At 33.8% G+C, this 19,830-nt stretch overlaps 1 protein-coding gene across 1 annotated transcript in view; it reads left to right on the forward strand.

Moving 5' to 3' along the window:
• Positions 1-19,830, forward strand: part of FAT4 (FAT atypical cadherin 4) — a 189,358-nt gene that overhangs the window by 81,851 nt on the left and 87,677 nt on the right. The window contains exons 3-4 of the mRNA XM_036922957.2: positions 2,967-3,098; positions 19,110-19,371. Of these exons, the coding sequence (XP_036778852.2) occupies positions 2,967-3,098; positions 19,110-19,371 (394 nt within the window). The remainder of the gene's footprint in view (positions 1-2,966; positions 3,099-19,109; positions 19,372-19,830) is intronic.

Consider the following 19,830-nt stretch of genomic DNA (forward strand, 5'->3'; position numbering starts at 1 on the left):
TTAATAATTAACTAAATTTATTCTTTCTAATAAAAAAAGAACACTTTTCTGTACCTGAAATGACGGTGTTAGCCAAAACCTCATAGAGCATACATGATCAAAGACTTCCAGCCCTATAGCTAGGGACCAGCTAGTCCTGTTTTGCTTTTCAATTCTAACAGAGATTTATTGGCTAATACAAGATTATATGCTGTTTATTTTATTTGTAAGTCATCTAGATTCCAGACATAAATAATATGCACATTTATGAAAACATATTTATATAGCTATGACATATATTTTTCAAATATAATTCATTGTTTTTATTGGAAAACTCTCTTAAACATGAGAGAGACAAATTTTCATAGTAATAAAGAAAACTTACTGACTTACATGCTCTTTGGTATTGGGTAATTACCCTCTTTACCTTTGTTAACTCATTTATTTAATGGGAAGGTGATAGTACTTGCCTCTTAGGGCTCTTAGTATTTTTTATGTGTGTCTGTGTTTGTATATATGTATACACATGCATATACATGTATCACCTAAACCAATGTCTGGCACATATATGTTAGTTATTTTGTTATAACTATTAAAATACATAAGGGGATCATTCAGTTCATTTATTCACCATTCACAATGAGGAATCTTTCTGGTATACCTAACACATTTCTAGTGTGTGGTATTGTTTCCTTATGTATCTTTGATGTCATATTTAATTCAAACTGATTTGAATTCTCCTTACTCTTAATTTAGTGTTCTTCCTAATATGGGGCACACACTCACAAACACAAACACACATTAATAAATGCACATTGTCTCACACATTTACAAAATGTCTCTTTCTCTTTTACACATATACATACACACACATGTGCACCAGCATGCACACACACAAGCATACAGAAGTTTGGCATGTTGGTTGTGAATTAGACCAAATCATGAAATTAAGGATTTAAAACAATTTGGAATTTAAGAAAAATTCTACTAAACTAAGAGTCAGAGTTGAATTTTGAAGTATTCAAATTAGTTTGCTCTTACTCTTCATTTATATTTCTCGTGTATCTTAAAGACTATGCACATGTACATGAAAATTCATACATATATAATATGAAGATAATTGCTAATTTCTGAAGAACATTAAAAATTATATTATTGGATGAACATCAGATAAGATTTCAAAGTTATTAATTCTTAAATCTGCAGTTTTCAGTCTTTTGAAATATATATATATAAAGCTCTTCCAATATGAAAGTTTAGTACACATTCAGTATGTACAAGGGATGAGCAGTAAATTGTATTTGTTGAATTTGGGTTGTAGGACCTGAAATCCTGAATTATTGAATCCTTTTTATCAAAGTCTCTTTGAGCTCTAAGGAACCCCTCAATCTATCCTCGACAGCTTGAAAACCAAGATTGACTTTTTATTGAACAACAGTCCTCCGTGCTAAGCATTTTACCAGCATTATCAAAGGCTATACTTGGTAAAATGCTCTATGATACATATTATTATCCTAATTTTAACATGGGGAAACTGAGGCTAAGAGAAATTAAATAATTAAGTGCTCAAGTTCACCCAGCTAATAAATTGCAGAGCCAGAATCAGTCTGAACACCAGTCTGCCTGATTCAAAAAAACATACTATCTCAACTGTGCAAGGAAGTTGGACATACTCCTTCTAGGCTGCAGTTGTAGCTATTGTGAATCTTTTCTGAAAGGTAGTGATGTAGAGAATGATGTCAGCCAAAACCAGAAGTGGCAGATTTCCCACCATTCCCTAGGCTAATATGAGCCATTTGTTATCAAAGCTCTCCTACTAAAGGTATAATAATTATTAAGTACTTAATTTTGTATACTGTTTTCTAAGTTTTTCTTTTTATCAGTTGCTCATCCGTTTGTTTATCTAACTCTCCCATATTTTCTGCTCACTCCTTATCAGAGAACAATGATAATCCTACCTATTACATCTCTCTCCATGCCACCCCTGCCTCCTCCTGGATGAGGAAAAACCAGAATTCTTTTGCTCCCCTCCATCTTCATAGTCATCCTCATCACTCTTGAGTCTGATTGAGTTTTTACAGTATAACTATAAAAAATGACATTTCATCCTATGAGAAAAATGTCTTGGTTATATCCGAGCTAAATGTGTAGACGAGTTTTTCTCCAGGACTTAATTTTGTGACCCAATTGGGGAAACTTTTGGTTTTATTAGCAGCCATCTTCCCTGTTTTTTTAAATCAGATATTCAGCTTTTAGCACCTAGGTCAAGAGAAAACACATGGTTTGAAGTTATTATTTAGACTTCACAAATCCTTCCTTCTAAACAATTTTTCTTAGGTAAGAAAACAAATAACTCATACTAAGATCTTTCAAACAAAGCTATTAATATTTGAAATTTATACAAACACTACATCTCAAAGTAATGATTATTTAACTTTAGACACATTAAGAAGTGCTAATAGGAGTGGAAATAGAAAGAAAAGATGTGTATTTTTCTTCCCTCACAGATTGAAAGTTGATTTTAAAGGGAAAATTTTCTTAAAATAAAATGTGAACTTCTTTATTTCCCCAGACATTTATTACTAATCTATAAACATTTAAGGAAGAAATTTTACGCCACCTCATTGATGTGTCAGGCAAAATCTAATGGTTGAATTCAGACAGCCCTGAATATGGGCAGTTCTTCACAAATCTGGGGATTAAAATAACAGTTGATCTTATCATAGACCTTTTTTCTAGTATAAACTTCAGGATGACCATTTAAAATCAGTTTTTACTACCAACAGGTCAAACAATTTTATTTGGATTTTATGTTTTCTTTAAAGATTTCACAACTTTCTCTAGAGTATTTTCTGTTTGGAGTTACATATAAAGGTCCTGATTCTTTTGGGAAAGTTAAGAAGTGGACTGGACTTTTGCTATACATTTTAATTGGTTATCTTGCAGATACAAGGGCATTCATGTATTGGTTCTTTCTCTCTTTGTAGGTAGAAATAACACTTCAGGATATCAATGACAATCCACCAGTATTTCCAACAGATGTGCTCGATCTCACCGTGGAGGAGAACATTGGAGATGGCTCTAAGATTATGCAGCTTACGGCTATGGATGCAGATGAGGTAACTCAGAGCCTGTCTCTGAATTTTTTAAATCTAGTATTTCAGTGATCTATCAAATTTATATTATATTTTGACAACTTTTATTACCCAATAATTATAAGCATTATGTGCTCTTTTCCTAAGAACCTTAACTGTTGAAATGTGTTGTTAGAATGCTAACATAGAAATTATAAAGAGGTAATTTTCTTTTGATCAGCATTTCACAACTATGCTAACTGCTGGTTTCATTTTACATTTCTTAACTGAATTATTTTAATTTTTCAAATGAAAAAAATATTTTTGTAATGAATATCCTTTTTCTAATGAATTTATCATTCCAAATTACTATCTCAGTGGTGAAGGTATTGATTTTTATTTTATTTGTAATTTATTTTATTTTATTTTAATTTTTTAAATTTTGGTATCATTAATATACAATCACATGAGCAACACTGTGGTTACTAGATTCCCCCCATTATCAAGTCCCCACCACATACCCCGTTACAGTCACTGTCCAACAGCGTATTAACATGCTATAGAGTCACTACTTGTCTTCTCTGTGCTACACTGCCTTCCTCCTGGGCCCCCATATGTTATGTGTGCTTATTGTAATGCCCCTTATTCCCTTTCTCCCTCTCTTCCCACCCATCCTCCCCATTCCCTTTCCCTTTGGCAACTGTTAGTACATTCGTGGGTTCTGTGAGTCTGCTGCTGTTTTGTTCCTTCAGTTTTTGCTTTGTTCCTATGCTCCACAGATGAGTGAAATCATTTGATACTTGTCTTTCTCTGCCTGGCTTATTTCACTGAGCATAATACCCTCTAGTTCCATCCATGTTGTTGCAAATGGTAGGATTTGCTTTCTTCTTATGGCTGAATAATATTCCATTGTATATATGTACCACATCTTCTTTATCTATTCATCTGCTGATGGACACTTAGGTTGCTTCCATTTCTTCACTATTATAAATAGTGCTGTGATAGACATAGGGGTGCATATGTCTTTTTGAAACTAGGATCCTGCATTCTTAGGGTAAATTCCTAGGAGTGGGATTCCTGGGTAAAATGGCATTTCTATTTTTAGTTTTTTGAGGAACTTCCATACTGCTTTCCACATATGGTTGACTAGTTTACATTCCCACCAGCTGTGTAGGAAGGTTCCCCTTTTTCCACATCTTCGCCAGCATTTGTTGTTCCTAGTCTTTTCTATGTTGGCCATCCTAACTAGTGTGAGGTAATATCTCATTGTGGTTTTAATTTGCATTTCCCTGATAATTAGCAATGTGGAGCATCTTTTCATGTGCCTGTTGGCCATCTGAATTTCTTCTTTGGAGAACTGTCTGTTCATATCCTCTCTCCATTTTTTAATAGGATTATTTGCTTTTTGGGTGTGGAGGCATGTGAATTCTTTATATATTTTGGATGTTAACCCTTTGTTGGATATGTCATTTACAAATATATCCTCCCATACTGTAGGTTGCATTTTTATTCTGTGGATGATGTCGTTTGCTCTACAGAAGCTTTTTAGCATAATGTAGTCCCATTTCTTCATTTTTGACTTAGTTTCCCTTGTCCAAGGAGATGCATTCAGGAAAAAGTTGCTCATGTTTATATTCTAGAGATTTTTGCCTATGTTTTCTTCTAAGAGTTTTATGATTTCAGGATTTACATTCAGATCTTTGATCCATTTTGAGTTTACTTTGTATGGGTTTAGATAATAATCCAGTTTCATTCTCTTGCATGTAGCTTTCCAGTTTTGCCAACACCGGCTGTTGAAGAGGTTCTCATTTCCCCATTCTATATCCATGGCTCCTTTATTGCATATTAATTTAACATATATGGTTGGGTTTATATCAGGGCTCTCTAGTCTGTTCCATTGGTCTATGGATCTGTTCTTGTGCCAGTACCAAATTGTCTTGATTACTGTGGCTTTGTAGAAGAGCTTGAAGTCAGGGAGCATAATTCCCCTGCTTTATTCTTCCTTCTCAGAATTGCTTTGGCTACTCAAGGTCTTTTGTGGTTCCATATGAATTTTAGAACTATTTGCTCTAGTTTGTTGAAGAATGCTGTTGGTATTTTGATAAGTATTACATTAAATCTGTAGATTGCTTTAGGCAGGATGGCCATTTTGTCAATAGTAATTCTTCCTATCCATGAGCATGGGATGTGTTTCTGTTTATTGGTATCTTCTTTAATTTCTCTCATGAGTGTCTTACAGTTTTCAGAGTATAGATCTTTCACTTACTTGGTTAGGTTTATTCCTTGGTATTTTATTCTTTTTGATGCAATTGTGAATGGAATTGTTTTCCTGATTTCTCTTTCTGTTAGTTCATCATTAGTGTATAGGAATGAAACAGATTTCTGTGTACTAATTTTGTATCCTGCAACTCCGCTGAATTCAGATATTAGATCTAGTAGTATTGGAGTGGATTATTTAGGGTTTTTTATGTACAATATCATGTCATCTGCAAACAGGGATAGTTTAACTTCTTCCTTGCCTATCTGGATGCCTTTTATTTCTTTGTGTTGTCTGATTTCCATGGCTAGGACCTCCAGAACTATGTTGAATAAAAGTAGGGAGAGTGGGCATCCTTGTCTTGTTCCCAATCTTAAAGGAAAAGCTTTCAGTTTCTCACTGTAATGTATAATGTTGGCTGTGGGTTTGTCATATATGGCCTTTATTAAGTTGAGGTACTTGCCCTCTATACCCATTTTGTTGAGAGTTTTTATAATGAATGGATGTATTCTTTGTAATTTAAAAAAACAGATTATTTAAATTTAAAAATTTTAAAGCTCTCTTTCAATTTGTCCTTTAATTTGCATGTACATATTTATAAAACAAAATATATAATTCAATAATAGCTTTATATATTTTAAGGATATTATCTAAGCAACCTAATGGATTTTCAATTCCATTAGTAAACATAAAGTTAGTGCTAAGTGGTGACTGTTAAATTTTGGGGGAGAATTTAGATTACTGTCTTCTATATTTATATTTTAAATTTACTTACATAATCATCATGCTTCAAATTGTATGGCAACTTATATGGTTTGTAATTTACATTTTCCCATGAAAAATCCCATGACTTATTTTCTTCTTGCTAGGTTAAAGGATTAATTAATGTTCTGGAGTTTCAGAAAGGGGAATTGCCTTCCCAGAAATAAGTATTCACTTCCCCCTTAAGTTAAGCCTAACACAGATCATAGGTTTTAATTTCCTTACCCTTAATTAAACCCCAGAAATATCTGAAAACTTCACTGTAGCTTATGAGTATGATCTTCATAAATGTATTTATTAACCTTTAAAAGGTAAATAAAAAATGCACAAATTTTAACAGTGAATACATAAATGTAATGACAGTCATTAAAATGTGTATTGTTTTATTTTAATTATTTAATAAATTAATTTTTATATCCCACTTCTCCACCCCAACCCCTCCATTGTGGTAACTACCAGTCATCCTCAGTGTCTATGAGTCTATTTCAATTTTGCTCATTTTGTTTTATTTTGGTTTTGGATTCCACATGGAAGGGAAATCATATGGCATTTTTCTTTCTCTGCTGGCTTATTTCACTTAGACCCTCTGGGCCCATCCTTGTATCACAAATTGCAGGATTGCTTTATTTTTTATGGCTGAGCAATATTCCATTGTGTATATGTATCATCTCTTCTTTATCCATTCATCTATTTATGGACATTTCAGTTGCTCCCGTATCTTGGTTATTGTAAATAATATGGCAATAAACAGCTGGGTGCATATATCTTTTTGAATCAGAGATTTTCCTTTTGTTGGGTAAATTCCTAGAAGTGGAATTACTGGGTTGTGTAGTATTTCTATTTTTAGTTTTTTGAGGAAACTTCATACTGCTTTCCATAGTGGCTGCATCAATTTACATTCCCACCAACAATGTAGGAAGGCTCCCCTGTCTCTACATCCTGACTAACATTTGTTATTTCTTGTCTTTTGGATAGTGAGCATTCTGACTGGTGTGAGGTGATATGTCATTGTGATTTTGATTTGCATTTCCCTGATGATTAGCAAAGGGGAATATCTTTTCATGTGCCTATTGACCATCTGTGTTTCTTCTTTGGAAAAAATACCTATTTTGGTCCTCTGCCCATTTTTAAATTGGGTTGTTTATATTTTTGGTGTTGAGTTGAGTAATTCTTTATATATTTTGGATGTTAGCCCTTTATCAGATATATCATTTACAAACATTTTGTCCTATACCATAGGTTGCCTTTTTGTCTTGCTGATGGTTTTCTTTGCTTTACAGAAGCTTTTTAGTTTAATGTATTCCCATTTGTTTATTTTTGCCTTTGATTCACTTGCCTGAAGAGACATATACAGAAAAAAATTACTCATGCTTATGTTCTAGATTTTTACCTGCTTTCTTCTAAGAGTTTTATGGTTTCATGTCTTATATTTAGGTCTTTAATCCATTTCTAGTTTATTTTTTTGTGTGGTGCTAGATAATAATCCAGTTTCCTTCTCTTGCATGTAGCTGTCCAGTTTTCCATTTATTGAGGATACTGCCTTTTCTCTATTGTCTATTTTCTCCTCCTTTGTCATACTTAATTGCCAACATAGCTGTGGGTTTATTTCTATGGTTCTCTATTCTCTTCCATTGATCTGTGTTCTTATGCCAGTACCATACTGTTTTGATTACTATAGCTTTGAAGTATAGCTTAAAGTCATGGAGGATGATATCTATCTTTGTTTTTCTTTTTCAAGTTCACTTTACTATTTGGGGTCTTTTGTGTCCCATATAAATTTTAGGATTAGCGGCTCTAAAAAAATTGGGATTGTATTGAATCTGTAAATTGCTTTGGACAAGATAGCCATTTTGGCAATATTAATTCTTCCTTTCCATTAACATGGAATTGATTTCCATTTATTTGTGTCTCATTTAATTTATTTCAACAGTGTCTTATCGTTTTCAGAGTACAAGTCTTTCACCTCTTTGGTTAGATAGTCATTTTTAAATTTTGCCAAAACATTAAGGAAAAAGAAACAAAACACACATTTAGATAGTTGTACTTTTCTATTAAAAGAGATTTGGTGTTTTAGATTTTTAGTTCCTTCTAGTTAATTTGATGTCTTAACAAAATGCAACTATGTAAATTTAAAAATCAGATTGGCTGTATTCAATGATTCATAAATCTGTCAGTATCCCATCTAGCAATAGAAAGAGCTCTACCAAGCTATAGAAAAGGAAAGATTTTTAAAGGTGGAAAGGGAGTGGAACAAGGAAATTATTAGCAGAGTGCATTGTTTTAGGCAAAATCACCTTCCTAAGGGGAATGGAAAGGGTCTATCAGGTGGATTACCTCACTAATGCTAATTATGTAACTCCATGTTGACTGGGTAAAGGCTAATTCCTGTATGTGTAGGGTTGAAATTACAATTAGGTTAGGTATTAAGTCTTGGTTTACTAATATTGGCTTTAGTTCAAGTGACTTCATTTTGGGGTTGCTGTCTCCTTTAGTAACAGTTCACCCCTTTGAATAAGACTTTTAGCTTAACTGAGAGACATAATCAAATTATAAGGTATTAACACCATTCTCAGTAACCCTTCTGTAGTTCTTGCTACTTTTGTCAGTCTTCTGTGTGGTGTTCACAGGTCATCATGCTTTTTGCTCAATCTCTGTGATATTCATAGGCCACAACCTTAGGTTAACAATTCTTAAGTTAGCCATTCTCTTCATTCTTTTTCTGATGTTCCAGTCTTAGAGAGATAATTTTCTTAGTGGTTAGTGGCTGTGAACATGACTTTAAGGTTTTGGAGAGAATACACCACTCCAGGGAGATTAGTATGATAATTATAAGCAGGACAACTCTCAAGGTTTTGGAGTGCAGTTTGGAGCCATGGTCCCAAGAAACAAACCAATTAAAATTAAATGTCAAAGAAAGACCCCAATGAAATAGTCACTGTTTTTAAACCAAGTGGCTTGCCCAGTGATTTTATGTACCTGAATTTCAATTTCCACAAAAATGTTAATCCAGATGCTACAGGTGATATTAGTCACAGCACAGATACTTCCTTGTCCAGGTAAAAGATAATCAAGGGAACAACTTTAGCCAAAGAGTCTTAAGGATTCTGGTTGGGCAGCTACCATCTTAGTAGCAGGTTTTGCAATACTTCCAATAGTTAAGAAGAGGTTTCTAAACATAGCCTCATTTACATTTACTGCAAACTAGAAAAATAGGGTCCTATCAAAGGAAGTGAACCCTTTCTAACTTAATAATATAAATCCAAGGGAGTCAACCAATGAGGTGTCTTTGTTTGTGGAAAGTAAGGACCACAGTTAGCTAACCTAAGAGGCATCACCCTGCTATAGACCAGCTGTCTAGACATTCATAGGCCCAGGGGAATGGTAGCTACTACAGACAAAGACATACCCTGCCAGGGCACAAACCATTCCCACTAATGTGGCACTGTTAATGGAGAAATAGGAGTTTTTGACGACAAATCCAGCAGTCTGAGAGGCAAAAGCTTACCTCCCTTAGCAATAGCCTGGGAGATAGAGATGATAGCATGATCTTTCTGGGCCAGTGTAAGAGGAAAGAAATGAAAAAGAGAGGTTTTCATGTTTAATTAATGTATAAAGTCTTGATCTGGTGTCTTCATGAGAAGCAATCTACCTTTATGTTGGCGACTTCTCACTCTAGTCAATTTGGCCTGAAGGTAGCTTCTTTTGTACAGGCCTAGATGTCAGGTAGAGACCTCTTTAGCTCTGAGATGTATATACAAGGTCTGAGAACCTGAAGTCTGGCTGTCTTCTGGGTAGTGAGAAACACCTGCCATAGTCTGTACAGAGGAGATTCAAGAGCAGTCTTTGTTCTTAGTGATTCCAAATCAGAAGGATGGGAGAATACTGGAAATGCTAGTTTGGTTAGTCATAGCCAGGGATTTGAGGAAACGAGAATAATTCAGGATGGAGTTCAATTTATAAGTATGTAACAAAACCTCAAAGACAATTAACAGGACTAAAATCCGATTATCTACAAAAGTGCAAACATAATTTTTCTCTCTACAATCACCCCCACTTTTTTAAGCTTATCACAGTACAACTAATTTGTTTGCATTAGATTTGTTCTGATTATTTACATAACTGCAACAAGAATAGTGATTGATAACATAAGATCTTTTTAAGATTGCTTTGTTGGAAGCTTGTAAGCAAGGTACTATTCCTTTTTTCCAAAGGGCTTTATTGGCTTCATAAAGTCAACCTTAGCTCCTTAAGCTCTCTGGTCATATGTGAGTCAATGTGTACTTCTCTCAAATATGACATTCTAGTCAAAGTCTTGGTGATATAACCAATATTTCCAGGGTGTACTGTTATAAGGAGAACAGATTCTCATTGAACTTATGCAAATAGCTGACTATAGTGCTATGAAAATAATACTGAAGAGTTTCCAAATTATGAATGAATCAGGTAACGAGAAAAAATAAATGTTTCATCTTTGTTTGCAAAGGTGTACTTTACTAATCTACTGTAGGCCATAGTAAGAGAAAAGAAAAAATTTTTCTTAAATTTGGAAAAACAAAACATAAAAGAACCAGCAATGTTCTAAACAAAAGTCTGAAGAATTAAAATCATCCTCCTTAGTTCATTTAGTCTTATGTAATTAATACTTGTTCTGTTTGAATCCAGTTTTTTCATTAGCGTTGGAAATTCGTACCTGGTTCTTCTTTTTTTTTTTTTAAAACTTTAAGTCATCAAAAACCTATATTTTAGGGCAGTTTCCATGAATCTCCTTGAAAATGAAACACTTTTGCAAAAGCCATCAGAATGAAACAATAACCATCTGTAAATGAAAAAAGACTTTAAAAAGGCCATGATTAAAAATGGCCAATGAACTCTCTGATGAGAGTTCATTACAATGCATTTAACAAAGAAATTTGCTTATTTCTGGGACACATAACATTTTAAGATCATAACTGGAATTATGACTAATAACATTATGCCAGGACATCCCAGATTTCCAGGAATTTTACATAATTTCTGGAACACTTATAACATATATCTATATGATATATAGGATATACATAAAAATGAATTAGGATTAATTTTTATTTGATAGTGCTTCCTATATAATTCAACATATCAGATAAACCTAATTGGTTTAATATCTGTTTTTATAAGGAGATAGAGCAAATCTTTTGGGATATTCCAGGGACCCTCTTAAAAATTCCAGTTAGTGTGAGGTCAAAAATATTTCATTTGGATTTTGATTTGGGGGAATTTTGTCAAAAATATGAAAAAGGTTTTAAAACACTTGGACAAATAGAAACATAGATCACTGTGAAAAAATATTTACTCATCTATTAACGAAAATGATAATTAAAAACCTCACAGGCAAATACAGAAGGTTACATAGCTCTGAGCCATAATTACTTTCTTTAATATTCAGAATACTATGTTTAACTAATCAGAGACCTGAAATTATTTTGACAAAACACAAAATCGTTGTTTTTAGGCATATGACTTTAAAAGGTAAAGGCAAACCTTTTATAATCTTTAATAAAGAGCAGAACAAAACTGCTTTTCTTTTTAACTTTGTCCTTTAACAAAAAGAAAACAAAATTCTGTTTTTGCACCAGCTTACTTTTGATATTAAAACTCATTTACTTAATTAAATTCATTCCAATCTTAGCGAGTCTTGACCACACATAAAATTCCTTTCCCTTATTATTTTTAATAGTTTTAGTTTCATATGTTAGAAATTTAAACCCTTGGGAATTTCTAGTTTAAACCCTTGGGAATTTCTAGTCAAAACCAAGAAGTGGGCAACTATGAACTATTTTTTATATTAGTATTCTATGGATTGGAAAATTTATAAATATTTTTATAATTTCTAGAAATGTGCTTTCTCATAGAAAATTTCTCAGTGTGGCATCAATCATGTCTACTAATAGACCCAAATATTTTTCATTTCTCTCTTAAAGGAAGCAGAAACTGGATAAGCTCATCTGCTTCAGTAGTTAATGAAACTAATGTTTCAGTATTTCATCTTATATAGAAATGATCTGGAAATTCAATGAATTTAACTCGGTTCATCATTTAACTTAATCTAGCAAAACTTTAAGGCTTCCGGTTGTGAAAAAGATCTGGGAAAACTATTTTAAAAGGTCAACTAAAAACATTTTATCCTACATATATTTATTTGATATACTTTACAATTATGTTTACTTATAAAAATTTTTTCATACTAGGTAATTTTTCTTGTTGACAAATTTTATAACAGAGATAATATGAACTTATTCCATTAAAAAACCCAGCTAGGATGAAAGTTATGTGTCTGCCTTATATTCAGTGTTGATAACTCTTAAGACATGCCTATTTAACATGTCTATAATTATTTAAAAACTTTGATTAACTTTAATCTTGAATATATTCCCAGATCAAGGAAAAGCATTAGGTTAGTTTTTATTATATTTTTTTAAAGCTTTATGAATACAAAATTTATGTAAGTGCTTGTTTGTTCACTCCAATTAAATAGACCTCTTTTACAACTTAATTTTAGTAATATGATCTGCAGGTGGAAAATACCACAAATCTACAACATATATATACACATATAAACACACAAAGAAATGCAAACAGAGACCTTATCGTTTCTGTACACTCAAGACTTTCCATTAGTCCAAGTTCTAAATGCCCTCTCCCTTCCTTTTTTTTTCTGGTAAGAATTACCTCCCTGAAGTATACACTTTAATATTTACATCTCAAACACATAGACGAAAATGTAATTTATTAACCTTTTAAGATAAATAGGGGAGGCTTGGGGATTGGTAAAAAGGAATAGGTGAATTCTGAACTGCCTCTACAGCTGCATTTTTAGTTTTTCAAAGAGTTATAAGGATTTGAAACTCTCAATTCCTCAGAAAATTGGGTTGCAACTTAAATGATATCGTAAGTTGATTCACCAATAAATCCTTCCACAAGGGCCTTAGAAGGTTTTGTCCCTTTGGGTTCATAGTTTTATTTTAGCTTAGGGAAGAAAGCCTAATGAAATTTTTCTTTCAGGCTCTGCAGTTTGACCAGTTTTTGACCACAGAACTACCTTGTAGCTTTTAGCTGGGACAAACAGTAAATATTTCTGGCAGTACTGAAAAACCCCTTGGATTCAAGAGGCATTCCAAAAGAAGGTGCAAAAGATATTTTATTTTCCTCTTTCTGCTGGGTACTTCAGACAGAAATCCAGAAGAGCTGACTGGCAAGAATTCTCAACCTTTGCCTGTTTCTGCCAGTTTTTCCAGGATCCCACCTGTAGCTCCAGTATTTACCAAAATTTGGCAAGGTTTTTCATTATTTATAATTAAATTATAACCTGGCTTTTTAAGAAAATAATACAGCAGTTTTATCAAAAAATCCCTCAGTTCTGTAAACTTTGGGTGGGGCCCTGTGGGACCCTCCTTCAATGGTAGATGTGGGGTGTATCAGTTCATTAACTTGCTAGACTTTGTTTATGGTTTCAGAAAGGCAATTTAGACAGTCCGCAAAATGTGGACTAAATTAAGAGAATGACTAGTCAAATAGAGGATAAAGGGAAGCAATAGGACTTATATCAATTTTTTCTTGTTTTTGATTTTGGGTGCCTCATATACCATTAATTATTCATTAGCCTTTTATAACAAGTCTTTTAAAGAAGCTCTTTTAGAATTTGAAGTCTTTTGGAGGCTTTTGTATGCCAACAGGTATCTTATTCTTCTTGTTCGTTTGATTTGGGAGCCCTTGCTTTTAAATGCACTTTTTAAATGATCTTACCTAGTTGGAACATTCCTCATGAAGGTCACTGTAATTCTAGGATGTCATTCTTCCAAGGGCTGGCAGCAGTTTGGCAGGACCCTAGCCACAAATGTAGTTTAACCCCATTTTGTGTCTAGTGATATCTTGCTGCAAAAAAAAAAAACAACCCACATTTCTGTACCACCGTATCTGGAACCCTGAACCTGGATGGTCACCAAGTCATCAGTTACCAAGTTCTCACACAAAACAGCTCTGTAAAATTTTGTAGATGCTTATGTTTTCTGAGACAATACTACTTAGACATAAAATAAGCAGGTGTGCTAGAAGGTGATCCTAACCCTTTAGATTTTAAGGATTTATTTATTTATTTTCAGCTAAGCCTGTAGGTTCCTCAGGCAAGCTGGGTTGGGGATTGTATGTATGATGTCTTACAGTGTACCTCACTGCACAGAAATTTTCTTGAGGTTGCCAGGTGGTCTTGCTAGTGTCCATCTAACCCATTTTGGTACTAATTTATCCTAATACAGGCATCTTTGAGTGTGGTGGTGAGAAATCTATTAGTTTTTAAGGGCTCAGTCTGCACCCACCGATTCTTTTGCTTTTTGGCTTTCAAGAGCCTTGTTGGCAGTAGCCTTACCTACATAACACAAGAGAAACAAATATGTGCATCTTAACATACCAGTAGCAATGAAGAATGTTACTGAAGACTGGCCAAGAGAAGGCTGTGAGCACCACCAGCAATTCCCAGTGTGGGTGAAACCAGTAGACTCCAGTAAATAGGGACTATGGACTAAAACTGGGGAAGGGATCTGAAGCAGCTGAGGGAAATGTGGACTGAATCAAGGCTAAAGACTCTGATTCTGGATGAAACCATCTGCCAGCTCAAGCTGATCCACTAAGCCCTGAACTGGAAAGCCAGTTGGATTGGGAATTCAGGGCAAAGAGAGCTAATCTCAGAACCCAGAGAAACTTACCCACGGCAAGAAAAGCAGCGAACTCCAAAAGGTGCTTAGGGTGATACACTTGTGTTTCTCATGGTCCCCAAAGGCATCAGAAGTCTCCTTGAATCTGTCCCTGGCACCAAATCAGTTAAACAACAAATATTCAACTGAGTAAATTCAAAGATCATATTGACTGTATTCAGTGATTTATGAGTTGGGTAGTATCCATGTAGCAATGGAAATGAGCTCCATTGAGCTGTATAAAAGGAAAGGTTTGTAAAGATGGAAAAGGGGTGAAAAAAGGAAATTATTACCAAACAATGCATTGTTCAAGGCAAGGTTGCATTTCTAAGGGGAAGGAGGGATCTTTTGGGTCTGGTGATCATCTCACTGGTGCTGATCATGTAATTCCATGTTGACCGGTTAACAGTTTCATTGCAGGGGGGAGGTGTTGAAACTGCAGTTAGGTATTAAGTCTTGATTTGCTGCCATGTGATTTAGACAATTGACTCCATTTGGGGCCTGCTGCCTCCTCTGTAACAACTGAGAAAAGTTTCTTCCCAATTCTAGCTGCCATTAAAAAAGTTATTTTTATTATTTTGAATATTTATATTATCATTGATAGGTATGAAATACAATCTATAGTTCCATAAATACTACATTTTCTTAAAGCTAACTGTTGTTTATACACATTTGGATAATTCAATTCATAAAATTTCATAAATTCTCATTTATCAAAAGAACAAAAAGGCTCATGCAACTGTTATAAGGGAATTCACATCCAATAATTGTAATTGTAATTGTAATGACTGTTTTGTTGGCCATACTCTCTGTAGGAATAGAACAAATAAATCGCATTTGTTTTAGATGATTTATTCAGTGAAGCAATAATCATGTTAATTATAATGTATTTATATCTAATAGGATACACTACTCTCTTAAGACCTGATTACTTGATAGAGATGCCAACATTCACCCTTTTAATGCTATTATGTTGATATTGTTATAATTTTATTTCTTTCCCTATTTTTTCTTTTCAAGATATGACAAATAAGGGTTAATACAAATGTAGTGCTGCCTGCATATTTATGTATTTTTTGTCTGCATATCTTTACATACCCTTGCACTGCCTTTATGTTTATCTTTTGAAATGTGTTTATATTTATAATGAGATTTGAGGAAGAATAGGAAGGTCCTTATGTCTGTAGGTATTTACATCCACAAGATTTTGGTGCACTTTATTTTATTTCTATTGAGCTTTGTTTTTAAATTTAAGAAAAAATCTAAGTAACTATGCAGGTATTATCACTTAGACAACTGCAGTTTAATAACAATACTGAATGTAATGTGAGGGTATCTGGGACATATAAGAAATGCCTTTGGAGTGAGACAGGATGGAAGTGCAAGGGCAGAAAAGTGTTGGCTATAAACAGAAAGACACGGGGAAGCAGAGGGAGGGTTGTTGGCAGTTTAGGAGGAGGTAGGGATGCTGACAATTTGTAGAGAGTGACTGTGCCTGAAGGCATAAAATTGCCAAGTATTCTGTAATAGGATGTCTGTGTCGGGGGATGATGCGACTGGGAGGGGGAAAGGCAGGAGATGATGGAAAGGAGGAAGTAGGTTCACACAAACTTAAAGGAAAGGGGGGAATTTTTGTAAAACTGCATTTGGACTATTATTTTTTAATGATTAAGTTAAGAGAGTTTGCTTTCCTGCTTGCATATATTTTCTCATAAATTTTTTAGTAGCATTTTAATGACTACTGACTATTTCAACTCCTAACATGAGGAACCAACATTTGTTTGGCCCTATGCCAAGCAGAATGGATACCTAGCTTCCTGCAGCATTCAGAATTATTGGCTGTTTCCTTTTTTGAGTGGCCAGCAATCCATTAATATTAATGCTTTTAGATAAATCTTTATTCTACTTTCAACTCTATTCTCAGCTCTATATGTTTAAGTTGAAAACATAAAAACTTGAAAAATATATATAATATTTGAAATGTTTTTCTCTGTCAAATCATGGCTCTGTTTTCATCCGTCATCTAGTTTGAGAGTCAGTATTGAATGCAACAGGTTTCTTTTACTTCGCAGTCAGCATTAAATTGTCACATAAGTATCCAGTGGAGTGACTTTGAAAGATCAATTGAATTCTTTAAAACACTGAGATTATGTGGGTCAGCAGCAAATTATGTGTTGGTATATTCTTTATTATTTATATGCTTTTCTTAATTACTAACTCGAATATAAATGTATTAACGTGTTAGAGAAACTTTTGTAGGGTACTGAAGAATAACCCCTGGGCAAAGAAATCGGTTTTAGAAAGCAACATGTGCATATTAAACTTAATTTAAATATCATTTGAAACATGTGTTGAGTCAAGATACATATCTTTTGCTTCCTTTTATAAACAGAATTATTATGCTTGTAATGGGCCAGGATACTCAAGCTTTTTCATGTTGCCATACTTGTTTTTGAAAATACTACTTAAGGTTGTAAAACACATTTGCAATTTATAGCTATTTACTTTTAGAATTCCTTCCACGTGCTCTTGTCTCTGTGGTTCCTCAGGAGAGTAGAATATTTTTAACCAGCCTTATTTCCACTGCACTGTAGCTGAAATACAATATTTGTTTCTTGTGCTATTGCTGATACTGCATATTTTGAATATTAAGTAAATAGACATATCAAAAGACCCAATTAGATCATCACTCTTGGCCAGACATTTTCAGACATTTACTAGATCTACTAATTTAGCACATCAGCTAATTTAAAATATGAAAAAGAATCAACATACTGACACCTTTGCTTCTGTTCAGAAGAATTACCATAACCTGAGGAGTATGAAATGTTGCAAGCATTTTGTAGACAGGACATTTCTAAATTTCAAACCAATTGTGTACAGGCTGTAAATAAGTTTTTGTTTCTTTGCTTTCCCCTAATTTCCAAATACTTACCATTTTAATAGGTCAGAATGAATGTACCTCTTTTCATACCTGAAATGTTTTACTAGAAAATATAATTTCCTTAGTGAAATAGCAAAAATAGTACAGAATGTGGTCAGATTAGATGTCTAAAATTCTTAGTGAATGTTTTTGTTAAACCGTACAATTACCATAAATATGTCAGAAACTTCATGTATGCCTGAATATACAAGATAAAAGTAGTATAGTGTTAAATTCAGCTGTTGCATTACTAAATTAAAATGTGCTTTGAGGGATTTATTTTACAAAGTATTAAGATTGGCTTGGGGAATGCAATACAAAAGTAGAGCAAATGCCACTAACCATACCTTTTGAGAGTGGTTTTTTTTTGCCTTTATTAGAAATCATACCCTTATATGTTTGACTATGAGGATAAAACATTTGATGGGCGATGGAAAAGATGTATGGACAGTGTGGAGGCACTAATTTCCTAGCATGTCAGCCTTGTATTCCTACACACCCTAAATTTATGTTCTTTCTAATATCCTTCTTGACACTGGTTATACCTCAGCATCAAAACTCAATAATTACATAGGACAGGAAATTGGAAAACGTATTTTCCTTGGAATAGATAGCAACTCAATCATATTTTGATTTCAATTATTCATTTGCACACATCTCACTCATCAAATACACTTAACCCATTATATTTCTCTTACAAGAAAATAGTAAGAACAAGAATAAAAGTAACTAACACTGTCATAAAATACCATGTCACATAAAATACTAATATTTAAAATAGCATGAAGTTAGCATCCCCATCATCAAATCTCAATGGGTTCTTTAATTTTAATTCTCTCTACTCTTCCTTGAAACCTTCCCTTTAACCTCTGTGGCATGTGCTTTTCCTGGGTCTCCTCTCTGGTTCCTCTTCTTTCTTCAACTCCTGTCTTGTCTCCTTCCCACTCTCTAAACAGATATTTAGTCCTTATACTGCTGTTCCATTCTCTATTTTAATTTAAATTTTCAACAACTCTTGTAGCTTCAGCTGTCACCTACATACCTTGACATTCAGATATTATTCTCAAACCTCTTCCCAAATCTCTAATTGTCATGTAACCATTTCTATGAGACAAAACCTGCAATCATTCGTCATACAAAAAATTTCACCACATAACTTCTGCATCAAAGTAGATCTCATCCTGAAATATCTCAACATTAGAAATCTAAAATTCTTACTGAATGTTTCTGTTAAACCATATAATTACCATAAATATGTCAGAAACTACATATAAAATCTTCTAGTGTCAAATGAAAAAAGAAAAAGCCTCACTTTACCAAATGCCTACTCAACAAAGAGGTGGTACTTTTACTGTTCTACTTCTAGCTCAGATTCCCGTCTTTTTTCTCAGGGTGCAAATGCTCTCGTCACGTACACTATCATTAGTGGAGCTGATGACAGTTTTCGCATTGACCCTGAATCTGGAGATCTGATAGCGACAAAGCGGTTGGACAGGGAGCGCCGTTCCAAATACTCCTTGCTAGTTCGTGCAGATGATGGTCTTCAGTCCTCAGATATGAGAATTAATATCACTGTCAGTGATGTGAATGACCACACACCCAAGTTCTCCAGACCCGTGTACTCTTTTGACATTTCAGAAGACACAACCCCAGGTAGGTGACATGCTTTTAAGTGTATCTTACAGGGATTGCCTTTGAACAATTGTGTACTACGTTTTGACTACTCTTTATCAGTGACTAATTTTTACCGTATGTTACTAGGTATAGAAATATATGTGCTTGATATTAAATTTTTAATTAACTGTCTTTGATATAATTCCCAAGCAAATTGCTAAGACTTTTGAGAGCAAATGAGGTTAGCAATTCATCTGATTACTAATTACAGTTATTCCTATTTCTGAAAATATTTGTGATGAGTTGTTAATTTTTCTGGCAACCACAGTTCTGATACTATTTTTCCACTTTAAGAATGTCTTATATGATTGTGGTGCTTTGTATAGAAAATGCAGAGAAAAACATGAAAACTTATGAATTCTGGCTCCAAAACTTAGAAGCTATGTGGACCAGGGCAAGTTAACTCATTTCTCTAAGCTTCAATTCCTTCTTCGGTTA

Source organism: Manis pentadactyla, chromosome 5, assembly GCF_030020395.1.
Source record: "Manis pentadactyla isolate mManPen7 chromosome 5, mManPen7.hap1, whole genome shotgun sequence".
In the NCBI taxonomy this organism is placed as follows: Eukaryota; Metazoa; Chordata; class Mammalia; order Pholidota; family Manidae; genus Manis; species Manis pentadactyla.